Consider the following 13,962-nt stretch of genomic DNA (forward strand, 5'->3'; position numbering starts at 1 on the left):
GACACAAATATATAACTACTCTTACATTATTATTACCAGAAAAATTATTTTCCATTCAATCTCAGAGTAAACAATCCATGCCATCCGGGGTGAAACTGAGAATCTGTCATTGTTTTCTCTTTGGCAGCCTGATTATGCCTGGGAAATACCACCTTCAAATATGCTCGTCTGTACTGTTCTTGGAAAAACAAGCAGAGGCAATTTAGCTTATGCTTATCAATAGAACATATCTCCTTTTTTAATTCAACAAAATAAAATAAACAATTTGTATCTTGGCTAATGTTGATGTTTACAAGTGAGTAACGCAAATCTCAAAATTTGTAAAACAATATTTCCCTCTCATTAAAGCATAATGGGATAGTTTAATTGTTGCTTTGACATTTTAAAACACAGGTCAGATGCTTAAATGACACCTTTTAAATTACAGCTGCCAAGAGATTGCTCGCAACAGAATATAACATGATATTTTAACTAACTATAACCAGGAGCTATTATTTTGGTAGAACACAATAGTAAACAGAATAAATTCATTTTCAGTTTTGTATAACAACAAAAAAATCAGCTGTCACCAGTCCAATAAAGTACTTTTTATCAAATGCTTTCTGGAAAATTATCTCTTTTTTATAAATAGGGACTAATTAATGTTTTCTAAGCCTTGTTTCAAAGGGTCAAATCATTCTTTTTTTAAAAGACCTGGTGTCTAAGACAATAGGAACACAAAATCCTTTACCTTAAAATCATATTTGCAGGTACACATCAAGGCGAGGGTATGAACTCAAGTCAGTTTGATGTCAAGGTCAATTTAATCACTCTGTTAGATTTTTCTCCACAAACTAGGTACCCAAGTCAACTAAATTCTACTGACCGTGACTGTAATATCTAGAAAACGTCTCTTATTTCTTTAAATTGGTGTGTTATGAGGAATAAATGAGAGGATTGTGCACACTCTTTGGAAAATATATGAAAGTTAGTATTTTTTCAAAGAAAGGCATACTTCCTTAAATGGTAGCTTACAGTTTTTCTTTTGTTTTGTTTATTTCTCTGGATAGAGTTGCCTAAATTTTTCTGGTTCCCTCCACTTCCTTAGTTCTCAATCTTGGCTCAAATGAACTATTTGGGCAAAACTTCATGGATCAAATCCATATCTGATATTAAAGATGTGCCTAGCCATCAAAATCACAGTGGCAGTCTCAACCTGTGTAAACCCTTTCCAACATGGCATCTGAACCTAATGTAAAATTCTGTCCATTACAGAGACTTCTAGAAGTGAAAATAAGGCATTTATATAGTGGAACTGTACGATACCTATTAAATACTTGTTTAATTGAGATCAAGTAAAGTTCTGATGGTTTATACACGAATGCTGATTGCTTATACATGAATGCTTGCCTTCTTTTATACACTGACAGACCTGTAAGGACCAACTCAGGATGCTCATCTAGAGAAGGTACTAAAGGAATGGGAGATTGCCTAAAGAAACAAGAGCTAGATCGAATAACGAAGACACAGTATCAGTGCTTTACAATACTGTGCTTAGTCAGCTATGATAATAAATTAACCTGATGATCCTGTTTTGATGCTGACTGATTATAGACGCCAACCAAAGGGCAGCAGGCTACTGTTGCTAAAGAACTGGTGGAATATACACAGTCCATGGGTGGCTATTTCAATACGGCAACCAATGGAACAACTTGATAAATGTCCTTTACCAATACATTCTAATACATAAAATATGCCTCTCTCTTCTCAAAACAGGTCAAAATGGTTAATTATATTTCACATGAAATATTTCCTAACCATGTACATTCTACATTCTCATTCTACTTATTAAATATAAATATGAGACTGCAAAGTAAATGCATAACTACATAAGACTGGCTTCCATAATTTTAAGCATGGATGTACATTCATATATTTGTAGAATATAATTAATTATTGGTCTATGGTTACATATTATTAAAATAAATGTGGGTACGCTTTTTCCTTTAAATGAATTAAATACAAACAAAAATAATATCTGGGCTTGATCAATCTAAATATGTCTGCCCTTTAATCAGGAGAAAAAGGAGTGAATAATTTGTTCCTTTCAGAAATGGTAATTACTTATTAAAGAAATACTTGAATGGTTAACCCACTCTTCATAAATAACTAGGACTTCTCTTCACAAGGCAGGGAAGTTGCTGACAATCTTGGAAATTAAGACACCTGTGTCAAATTACTTCTGTAATAAAATTTGCAATCAAACTAAAATTACAATGAACCTGTGTTTCTCTGGCTGTAGGCTTGCACTCCTTAGAACTTACTGGCAAAATGTGAAGCTATTTTGAGTAAAACAGTTTCTAAATAATTTCTTAGTCTACACAAACTTTTGTGTGTTTTCTCCCCTCCCCCAAAGACCCACTAAATATACTTTCAAGGTAGAAGAGACTTAGTGAGAGAGCTCACCAAATTTAATCTGTTGCCATGTTTGTTATCAAACAAGCTATTATTATTGCTGTTGTTGTTATTGTTATATTAGCTCATAAATATTAGAGCTGCAATAAACTTCAAGAGACCATTTCACATTCTGGCAAACCAAAGACATTATTTTCTTCAAAAACACTTGATGTCAGCGGAGGTAAGTGATTTGCCAAAGGTCATTTACTACAAAAAGCTTGTTAATTTCTGACCTCCACCTTTATCGGAAGGATTGTTCTAGAGTCAGCCCTTTGCCTAAAAGGTGCAGTATCTTACTGAATAATTTCATGATCAGAACTTTCCTCTCTTGACAAGGGTTCCCTTTCCTGATTGAAAGTTTCCATCTGCGTCAGTGGTTTCACCTAGAAAGCTGGGCCATGGGAACCTCCTGGTGAACAAAGGGAAGATTAGCGGGGGGGCACTATATGTTGTCTTTTCAGTTGGAAGTTTTCCTTTGTGGACCTGTTCTACCACAGCTGGAGGATCTCAAGCCTGAGGGTGAGAAGAGGAAGGCATGGTGCAATTAGAGTCCCAGAGTCTGACCACAGACATGCCCAGGCATACATGTGCTAAATCAAAAGTCTGCACTAGAGCCAGCCCTGATCACCCAGCAGTTACAGTTTGGCATGTTCTGCTCCAGCAGCCGAGGTTCAGTTCCTGGGCGTGGAAACACACCACTCGTCTGTCAGTAGCTGGGCTGTGATGGTTGCTCACATAGAAGAACCGGAAGAACTTACAACTATACATACTAATGTACTTTGGTGGGGAAAATGGAAGAAAAAAGGAGGAAGATTGGCAATAGATGTTAGGTTAGGGTGAATCTTCCTCTACAAAAAAAAAAAAAAGTCTATGCGAATGGTCTTGATGCACATTTTAGTTTAGTCCTCAGAACCAGAGGTTAAACAACTCAGGCTTTTTTTACTGTCTAATGAGCGAGACAAGACTAGACAACTTCTAAGAATGCTTCTAGGTTTATGACTCAAGTCTTAGGCCACAAACTGTCTTTTGGCCTTATATTTCACTCTGCTATATTTGGTTTGAGCCCACTATGAAGGCCATGTAACAAGGCTGGTATTTTCTTCCATAACTCAAGCAAATTCCTAACCCCTGTCATTATGCCTACCTAATTCATCAATTTATATAACCTTCCAGGCCCCTGGGAAGTGAGTTTACAGAGAGTATAGACCACTGATTGACTGCTCCCTATAGCCATACCTTTTCCACTCCAGCATGCTGACTTTTATTTTTCGTTTCATAATATCTCTACCAAAAATAATAGCGAAATCCAAAGATATTTGAACATTTGGTATGTGAAATGCCCTGAGTAAACTGTAAATCTGAATAATAATTGCTACTTCCATTTGTATCATTAATCTTACATAAAATTTAATCTTTGGCTTGGGAATGTGTGGGTTGCTGTATGTTGGTGTAGTTGGGGAAGAGGGGGTTGGAGGTGATGTATATAAAGCAGAGGAGTCCAGGGCCAACTGCCATAGCACCTAGAATGTTACAAGAACTCCATAATTGCTCAATGAGTAAATGAATGAATGAACCACTGAAATATTGACTCCAGATTAAATATTTAGTCCTTCTGAACATGTCATAATTTAAAATTGAAATCACAGAAGATCTATATTCCTGAGAGACTTTATACATTTTCTTGGAAAAATCTCCTCACATAACACAGTGATTGGCATTGTATCTGGTGTTCAGTAAGTACCAAATAACAGCAATACTAAGAGGAAAAGCAGCAGCAGTGCTAGACACTACACAAACACTCAGACAATATTATCTCATTTCTCCCTCATAATAACACTGTAAATCGGCACTGTAAACACAATACAGATGAGTGAAGTGAGAGACAGGGTTACATATCTTGCCAAGTTCACAAAACCAGTAAATTATAGAGGAAGAATTCAACCAAGGTGGGTCTTGCCCAAAGCCCTTGATCTAATAAATGAATAAATTCATGATAAAGTGAATGTGACTATACTGTGTTTTTATACTGGGGCAACTTGGAAAGGGTTAGGTAGTGTAAGCTTAATTTGTTGAGCGGACAACACTGTGAAGTCTTTGTTATAACAAAATCTTAAGGAGCCCAAAGTATCACTATGGCCTCAGTGAGCAACAAGAAAATATAAGAAAGTGAATCACTTGGAAAAGGATTCTAGAAACAGGATGGAAGAAGGTTCAAGAGAAACACACAAACATTATGGCATTAATTTCCCACATCTGGTTAATAGTCACCAATAGAAGGCAGTAAAACTGAGTCATTCGTTTTTTAATAATTATGCTAAAATTCTTATGTTTACATGAAACACTATGCTGAACGTCAGCTCCTCTTCCTTTAACTAAGATTCTTGGCCTTCTGCAGAAACTTAGAGCCATCACATCGCTCAACTATATTGTACCACAGATGTACAAATGGAACAGTTAAGAGAAACTCCTGTAGAAAATGCTGGATAAGCCCTCTCTTACCAGCAAATATTTTTTTCTTTTTTTTAAATTCTCTTTCTCTCCCTTTTCCTCCTTTTTGACTCCCTTAATTTCTTTCTCATCTCTTCATATTTTAAATAACAATTACAAAATATGTTTTTGGCAATGCATACATTTCAAAGCCAATATTTTTACAAAGATGGTATATTTCACAAAGCACCACACTGGAACAACTGATATTGACCTTATAATTAGTCACCATAATTGGCTGACTAAATGACTCTGAAACAGAGCTATTGTCAATCACATTTTGTCCATGAAGAAATAAGTTCAATATGTTTAAGGGGCTGATAAATAACAAAGCTGGGGCAGGAACTGAAGTAGAAATACATAACATTCAACAACAGGCTGTAACTTTATAATACCAGTTGATTTGGGGACTAACTCAATCCTATCTCAGAAATGACTGCTTTTTGTAATACTGAGTGGGTGTCCAGTCTTTGAAGAAGCTAGTTGTGTGGATTGTGGCAGCATGCCAAATTTATTTGTTCCTAGAAGACAGTTTGAGGAGTTTAAAAAGTGAGCAACTTTTTTCTTCCTTCCTTATTAGCACCTACTAAAGAAGAGTAAACTTCCGGGTACTAAAATAATCTCCAAAGTAGAATTAAGCCTGCTGATGATTTATATATTAGTGTTAAACATTTTAATCTAAAGAATATAGCCCGAAGATGATTGCAAGGGCAAGTTGGAGAGGTTCTTTAGACAGAGAGAAACTGGGAATGTAAAAACTACAGGGAAAGAAAGGAAAATGAGAATGAAGCATTTAGAGGTGTCAGTTCTTTCTCTTTTGATTTCATCCTCTGTCTCTCAAATCTCCCCTTACCATTGTCATTACAGTTGGGCTACCATCTACATATGCGAACGTCCAGACTTCACTCTTTCATCTTCAACCTATGATAAAAGTTAAATGTCCCTTGCATTTATTAAACTGACAGATATAGTAAGTGTCTAAGTAGATAAAAGTCAAATGTCCCTTGCATTTATTCAACTAGCAAATATAGTAAGTGTCTAAGTAGCAATGGAAACCAAAGATGGCCTTGGCATTCTCAATGTATCTGTTTTACATTTTACCTTCCCAAAAATATCGTGCATGATATTTGAACCATAAAATGCTTGTGTCATTTGCAAAATGTCTAGTTATATCTTTTATTTTATTCCAACCAGTGCTAATGTGTCCTAAGAATCCACATATGGCTACCCTCTTAAGGCATTTGAGTGTGAAATTATCATCCACAATACCATCATAAGAGAGGAATAAAGACAAATTACCTGGGGTTAAGAGGATGACTGACATAGTGATGAGTGAGCATACAACTAAAATCACCAGCAGGGCAATAGCAATTCCCTTCCAGTTTCTCTGTGGAGGGCTGTTACTTCCCAGTTCCTACCGAGATAGAAAAAAAAAAGTTTCATAATTATACATGCTCCAAGAGAAATGTATTCATAAAGAAATGATTCAGTGCATGGCACAATCACAGTTTGAAAGGTGATTAGAATCCCTTTCTTCTTAGGGAGCCCATTTAATTATTCAAAGTTGCTTATATTATAGATGACTATCTTTTGGGGGCCAATCTTATTTCTCTAAGAGATAAACCAGCAGAGCTTTATGCCTGCTGTCCAAAATGTAGATTGTGTTAAAATGCATGGACTATAAACATTAGGATGATAGCCAAAATACTCTGCAAAATAATTATGGAAATAAAGTGTACCCATTTACATTTTTTCTTGCTACAATGGAACCTACAATAAAGATTTAAATATAAATATTCCCAAAGTACTATAGGCTACTTTTCTAACTGGTAAGGGGAAAAAAGATTAGAGATGGGAAAATGATTCAAAATGCCCCTCACTGCAGAGCAGTGCACATTTGTCAACACAACAGGTCCTGTTTAAACAGTTCCCCCACCACTCATAAAAATCAACAAGACGTAGTAACTAAATTAAATGAGTGCTTCTATATCAGTGGTTAATGGCATCCTCTCCCTGGGCAGCATGCATGATATTGGCAAGGAGGTAAGATTGATAGGGAAGGATAAACCTGAGCATCTCTCACAATACATACAGTAAAGCTTTTCATTTTCCAGATGATCTGTGTTCTACCCTGTGTGAACTAGAAATGTGTGAGCATAATTCACCAAAGCAAAGCACAGACCATACTGGTTTGAAATGACTGCCAGATTCTCTTTGCAATAAAGTTTATAAAACACTGAGCCTCTCGTTTCTTTCTTCCTACCTCAATCCGTAATCTCTTTTCCTTCTTTCCCAATGCAGCCTTCTTTATTTAGAAATAGCTAAGTAATTTGGGGAGAAATGAAACCAAACGTCAAGGTATCCAGTTCATTATGTGTACACAAATCACCAGGAAGCCGTAAAGCAGTCCTGATTTAAACAAAGATAAATAGAATAGCAAACATTTAACAAATTATAAATGGGTTCCTGTGACTCACAGATTAAAACATTGAAGTAAATTTTCATATAGTGACGTTGGCTTTCAATTCTGCCATAAACACCTTGGACTTAAAGAACTAGGCCCTAAATAAATGCAAGAAGAAACCATGCGGAAGAAGTACTTTGTTCTTGTTTGCCTTTTACTCTGATGAACAAATCTAGTAGAGGTCAATTCCACCCTTTTTTTAAATGACTCACTCCATATCTCTTTTTCATGCTTGTTATACAACTCTATTCCTCTTGCACTTTGGTTAGAATTTCCATTAATATTTTCCATATAAGTCAAGACAGTAGGTCCTCAAATCATCAGCGCTAGACTAACGACATCAAAACAAGCAATAGTTGTCATAAGAGTATAAACCCTTTTCTGGAATGCAATGCTGCTGGAGGTTTCTAGGTGAGTTTCTGCATCAGAATCTGTGTAGTGTGATGGCCAGTTTTTCTCCATCTTAAGGTGCTACTTCACAACTACTGAGAACCAGAGTGACCCGTTAGAGAGGTCAATGCTGTAAATCAAAGCCTACGATGGTCAGAAAGTTGTGAAACACTCATCTTAGTCTCTAAGAGAGGATGAAAGAAGGGACAGCATATAAGAGAAAGTGGGTATCTGGGCCAAGAATCACAAATCCTTTCAAATGTACTAACTCTAATGCAGGTTTGCCGGGTATTATTGCTTCACAGTGTAGGAAAGAGGAAAAAGAATAAATATAAGCAATTATAACTGACTTCTTAGTCCAGTAAAAGTATCAAGAGTAAATCATAATTTTAAATCTACTGACTCTGATCTTGATTTACTGTCACTAGAACTCCAGACAAATTATTAGAGAAATTACTTCAGTGTGCTTTTTAGTTTTTGAATATTATGTAACCATGTAATGTCTACCAGCCATTGTCTAACAGTAGTAAGAGCTTAAATATCTTATGTGTTTGGTATTACGCTAAATACTTTATATTCAGAATCTCACATAATCCTCATAAAAATCAGATGAGATTTCAATCATTTTGACAAATTTGAGGATGTGGGATTAAGAGAGATTAATAACAAATCCACTTACTCTTAATAAGTGGGAGGGCACAGGGTCCAGTCTATAAAGCCCACTTTCAGAAACCACACTGAACCACTACAATATGCTGTTACAAAACAGATGTTTCCAGAATAAATGTGTGACAATCAATAAATCAGCGAATCAAGGAATGATTTGGATCCCTACATAATGAAAGTTGTACTTTAATACCTTTTATTTGATAAAATTCACAATTATATAAAAGCTAACCTGAATTCTATAATGCTTTCAAATAAATTTATACTTCCCCAGTCTACTGTGACAATTTTTTTTTTTTTTTTTTGAGAAAGATCGGCCCTGAGCTAAATACTGCCAATCCTCCTCTTATTGCTGAGGAAGACTGGCCCTGAGCCAACATCTATGACCATCTTCCTCTACTTTATACATGGGACGCCTACCACAGCATGGCGTTTTGCCAAGCAGTGCCATGTCCGCACCAGGGATCCGAACCGGCGAACCCCAGGCCACCGAGAAGTGGAACGTATGAACTTAACCACTGTGCCACTGGGCCAGCCCCCACCATGGCAATTTAAAAAATGGTAAAACATGTTTGAGAAAAAAATATTTTTCTGTTCGTAAAATGAAGTGCATAAGAATGTGTGGCTCCTCTAAAACGACTCCTCAATGGCCAAGGCGTCTACAAGTCCCTGTTTGGAAACTGCAGACTTAACGAGCTCTTACTATAATTCTCCCCTTTTCATCCACGTTACATTCTACTACTATAATAATATTTCCGAAGCATGGTTTTATTTATGTCACATTATTTCACAAAGTCCTTTAATATCCCTACACTATCTAAAGAATCAAATGCAAATGTGAGAATCCAGGATAACAATTGTCTACCGCCAAGCTCCAGGTTCTTTATCCAGCTTGATCTCTTTTGAGAAACAGCACTAGCCCATACCGCTCTGATTACCGTTTACTACATATGCCTCAGGTGCTTGAAACTTCACATTATCATTCCTAAATCTTCTCCATCCAATCCCTTTCTCGTGTATCAAATTATAGACACTCATAGTGTCTATATATAGTCAATCATTCAGCTATCATGCTCAGATGTCTCTTCTCTTGGGAATTTCCCCTAATTATGAGAGCCAGATATGATTTTCCTTTCTGTGAAAGAAAATACCTGAACTGTATTGTAGCAATAGGCGGAATCCAGCTCTGCTACTTCATAGTTACGAGCTTGCAAAGATGCTTCTACACTTTTCCAAGCTTCAGATTTTTTTTATCCGAACAACCAGAAAAATAATGATAATTATTTTTAAATGTTGTGAAGATTAAAACAAATTATTCAAACAAAACTCTTAGTTAAATGTACAATAAGAAAGTTCACACAGTGAACTGCTTGGAATGGTCTTCCTCAAAAGACCTGCACGGACCACTCTTTCTCATCATTTAAGACTCATCTCAAATGCTCCTTCCTCAGAGAACCCTCACCTGATCACCCACGCTAAAATTACATTCCGTATTCCCTTCTATACCCTCATTTTGCTTTATTTTTCTTCATAACATTACATTTTCAAGTATGTCATCTATCATGTTATATTTAATCATACGTATATAACAACACTTTAAGCTGTTTAATGATAGATATTAAGCTGTTTAGATGTCCATTTTATCTGGCTCAGCTCTCCAGAATAGAAGCTTCAGGATGTGAGTAACCTAGTTCATCAGGTTCTCTGCTATATTCCCACATTTTGAAGAGCGTTTGGCACATACTAGCTATGCCATGGATGATTTAAAAATTAATGGATGAAGGATAGAAGCTATGATGATGATAATGATGACGGTGATGGAGGTGGTTGTGATGGTAATGTTTAAAACCATGTATAAAGAGTCAGCATATTCCTGTCAAAACATGAGTAGTCTCAAAAAGTAATAACAATTAGAGGAAAATATAAGGAGAAAAATCATTGAGATGTTAAAATTATGTCTATAGATTGGATGTGGTTTTGTTTTGATAAAAATAGATTTTCTTCAACCAATGTCTCCTTTCTAAGAACCACAGGGAAGCTTCTTTAAAATATCTTCATTGCTACTTGAGAAGGTGAACTTAGATTTTCAGCATCTAATACATTGATTCTTAGTTTGGTTCTCAACACAACCACACCAATCATCCAAAAACTCAACTCCTCACTTTTCTTTCCTACCTATACTTATTGCTTCAAAATCCTTCTGATGTGCTTAAATCTTCACAAAAATAGGCTGTTAATGTTTCTGAAATAAATTAAATAAGTTCTTCAGATTAAAAACAAAAAGGGACAACACATTCCATCAGTTCATTTTCTGTTAAATAGCTCAAAAGTTTGAATTATTTTTATTTAAATGATTTTACTTTACTCAGGGTGTTTACATTCTCAACAGTAAATAGTTTTAACAGTAAAATAACCCACAGACATTTACACTGAATAATTGGAAAATATCTTAAAGGAAATTAAAATACTTTAAAGGTTCTATATTGTTTCATGATATTAGGAAACATAGAATTTTAGAGGTAAGACTCTAAAGACACCTTGGAAAAATTCCAAATTGGTAAAAAAATGCTTTTATATCATTCCTAAGAAATGTTTAGCTAGCTCTGGCTTGAAAATCCTTGAGATATGGGGATTCAACAGTTAGCCAATTCTCTTTAAACAATTCTATATCACAAAGTGTACTGGAGTATTTGAGGGTACCGGATACTACACCAGATGCAGCTGGGAATGAAAATTATAATAAGAACCATCTTCAATGAGTATATACCCTAATGAAGATTTTGCTAACCACTAATATAATACATGACTTTATAAATAAGGTTAAAACAGGAAATCACAAAATTTTTCTATGGAAAATGAGAAAGAAAGATATTAATTTCCTTACATTGATATAAAAATTTTACTTTGAACATCTAATCAGCATTTCCTAAAACCTGAGGTTCTGGGTGGGGTGGGAATATATAACTATACAAAATCCGGAATGAAAAAGGAATTAGAAGAGATTTTGTTTTTCAAAGTAGTGGAAAGTGTGCATAAAAATACACCCTTAGGTATCTGGAAAGCTCAACAAAGTGTGCATTTTTTCTTTCTAGCAAAAATAATTCACAAAATTTACAACTCGGAATAAATCAATAAACATAAAAGAATTTGGGACAATTTTTAAAGATCTCCCCAAAGGTACCAGGTCACAGATTTTGCCTCTAACAATTAATTTCTGTATGATGTAAAACATTTTAGAGTATACTGAAAAAAAATCCCAAATTTTTATAAAGTTCACATTGTCTCAGTATGTCTGAAAAATATAACACATAAAGGAATTTTAAACTCAATTTAAATAAATAAATAAGTGCAAATATAATAAATAAAATTTTGGTGAATTAAATACAGGAGGTTGGTGACGGCCCCGTGGCCGAGTGTTTAAGTTAGCATGCTCTGCTTTGGCAGCCCAGGGTTCAGATCCTGGGTGCAGACATTACACCATGTTGAGGCGGCATCCCACATGCCACAACTAGAAGGACCCACAACTAAAATATATACAACTATTTACTGGGGGGATTTGGGGAGAAAAAAAATAAGTGGGAAAAAAAAAAACATTGGCAACAGTTGTCAGCTCAGGTGCCAATGTTTAGGAAAAAAAATCTTTAAATACAGGAGGTTGATATAAATGATAAATATTGTGAAATATTGTATGAAATATTGCCCATTATCAGGCGATACAGTCATAGTTCCCTACAATATACACATTAAGAATATCAATAAAGAGGGGCCGGCCCCATAGTGTAGTAGTTAAGTCCGGCACGCTCACTTCAGCATCCTGGGCTCATGGGTTCAAATCCTAGGTGTGGACCTACACCACTCACTGATGGCCATACTGTGGCAGCAACTCACATACAAAATAGAGGAAGACTGGCACAGTTGTTAGCTCAGAGCTAATCTTCCTCCAGCAAAAAAAGAAGACTGGCCATGGATGTTAGCTCGGAGTGAATCTTCCTCACCAAAAAACAAAGAATATCAGCAAAGAAAATATAATCATAGAGATTACTTCTCATACTTGATTTGTAGTTAATAGTTATAATGCCTACTGCTTCTTAAAATTGCCCATTAATCTCATGGCTGTTCATAATTTCCTCATTTATCATGCTTCTCTGATTAGAGGACTTGTGCTCAGTAAAGTGCATATTTTTGGTAAACTATCACAAGGTTTATATTTGTCAAAATTATGTTTGTCATATTTTTGTGCTGTCAGTGTACCTGAGGCAGTGCTGAATCAGTGCTACTCACAGTATGAGCTATAGACAGTAACATCTGCAGCACCTGGGAGCTTGTGAGAAATGGAAAGCAAGAGTCTTTTATTACTACTTGCTTTACTTTTTTTAATTCTGATTTGGTTTTATTTGTTCACCATTAATTTGTTTATAAAAGAACTAGCAATTATCTCAATTGTAATTTGACATTTATCACTCCCCAATAACTATGATTATTGGTGACACACTCCCAGATGAATCATCATTAAATTAGAAACAAAACAAAGATGACAGTTCTCATCAATATATTATGTGGTAATAGTTTTACATTTCTAGTGTCATGATTAAAGGTCTGACTGAGCATCTGCGATTCCGAACATGTTTAGGGTTCAAAACCACAACTAAAACCATAAAAAAGCAATTAAAAAAACAAATATACAGATCTGATATCAGCAAGATGGCAGACTAAGAAGCTCAATGCCCTCATTCCCCCACAGAAATATCAAGTAAACAACTATAAACAGATTGAAGCAGCTTTGTGGGAAACCAGGCAAGGATCTGTACCAACCAAATAAATGTCCAATCAAGGAAAAGTCACACTCGAAAATGTAGGAAGTATCATCGCAGCATTTTTAATGCCCCGCACCCTTCTGGGGCAGTACACCATGGTCAGAAGGAAGTGGCCCAATCCCCAGTTCCTTTCCTCAGATGAAAGGAAATGAATGGACCTTGTTTGCATGTTCTGGGTATATGGAGGCTACTCGAGGGACTGTTTTTTTCCTGCCCAACTTCGAGATGAGACATCAACGTCTGCATAGTTTGGACCTCAGGCTGGAAATCGTGGAAGGTAGCTGTAGTTGCCACAGGTCATGAGAACTGCAGGATGACTTTTGACATGCAGAATCTGAGGACAAGAGTTTATGGGCAGAGCAACACATTAGAACACCTAAGAACTCAGGAAGAAGCAGGGCCAAAACTCTAATGGAAATTAAGACATTCAAAAACAGTAGTGTATAGAGGGAATTAGGGGGAAAAAAGTGCACACACAGGCCCAGGGAAGACAAATTCTGCAAAAAGGCCTGAGAACATTTTGAGCCTTCATGCTGGACCAATTAATGAACATCTTCCTCCCCAGGGAGCCAGTCTACAAAGACTGGGAGAGGTGGATATTTTTTAAAATGCCCAATTTCCAACCAAAGACCACAAGGCAAAAAGAAAAGAGGAAACATGGTCCATTCAAAAGAATAAAATAAAACTGCAGAAGCAAACTATAGA

General features: G+C 35.9%; 1 protein-coding gene across 4 annotated transcripts in view; it reads right to left on the minus strand.

The window, feature by feature from the left end:
• DPP10 (dipeptidyl peptidase like 10) overlaps positions 1 to 13,962 on the minus strand; it is a 1,232,656-nt gene that overhangs the window by 448,213 nt on the left and 770,481 nt on the right. For 3 of the 4 annotated variants that reach the window (XM_070581203.1, XM_070581202.1, XM_070581200.1), the window contains exon 2: positions 6,223 to 6,337. The exons of the other annotated variant lie outside the window; for it this stretch is intronic. In XM_070581203.1, the coding sequence (XP_070437304.1) occupies positions 6,223 to 6,337 (115 nt within the window). The remainder of the gene's footprint in view (positions 1 to 6,222; positions 6,338 to 13,962) is intronic. 4 annotated transcript variants of the gene reach the window in all.

The sequence above is a fragment of the Equus przewalskii genome, chromosome 17, assembly GCF_037783145.1.
Source record: "Equus przewalskii isolate Varuska chromosome 17, EquPr2, whole genome shotgun sequence".
NCBI lineage: Eukaryota > Metazoa > Chordata > Mammalia > Perissodactyla > Equidae > Equus > Equus przewalskii.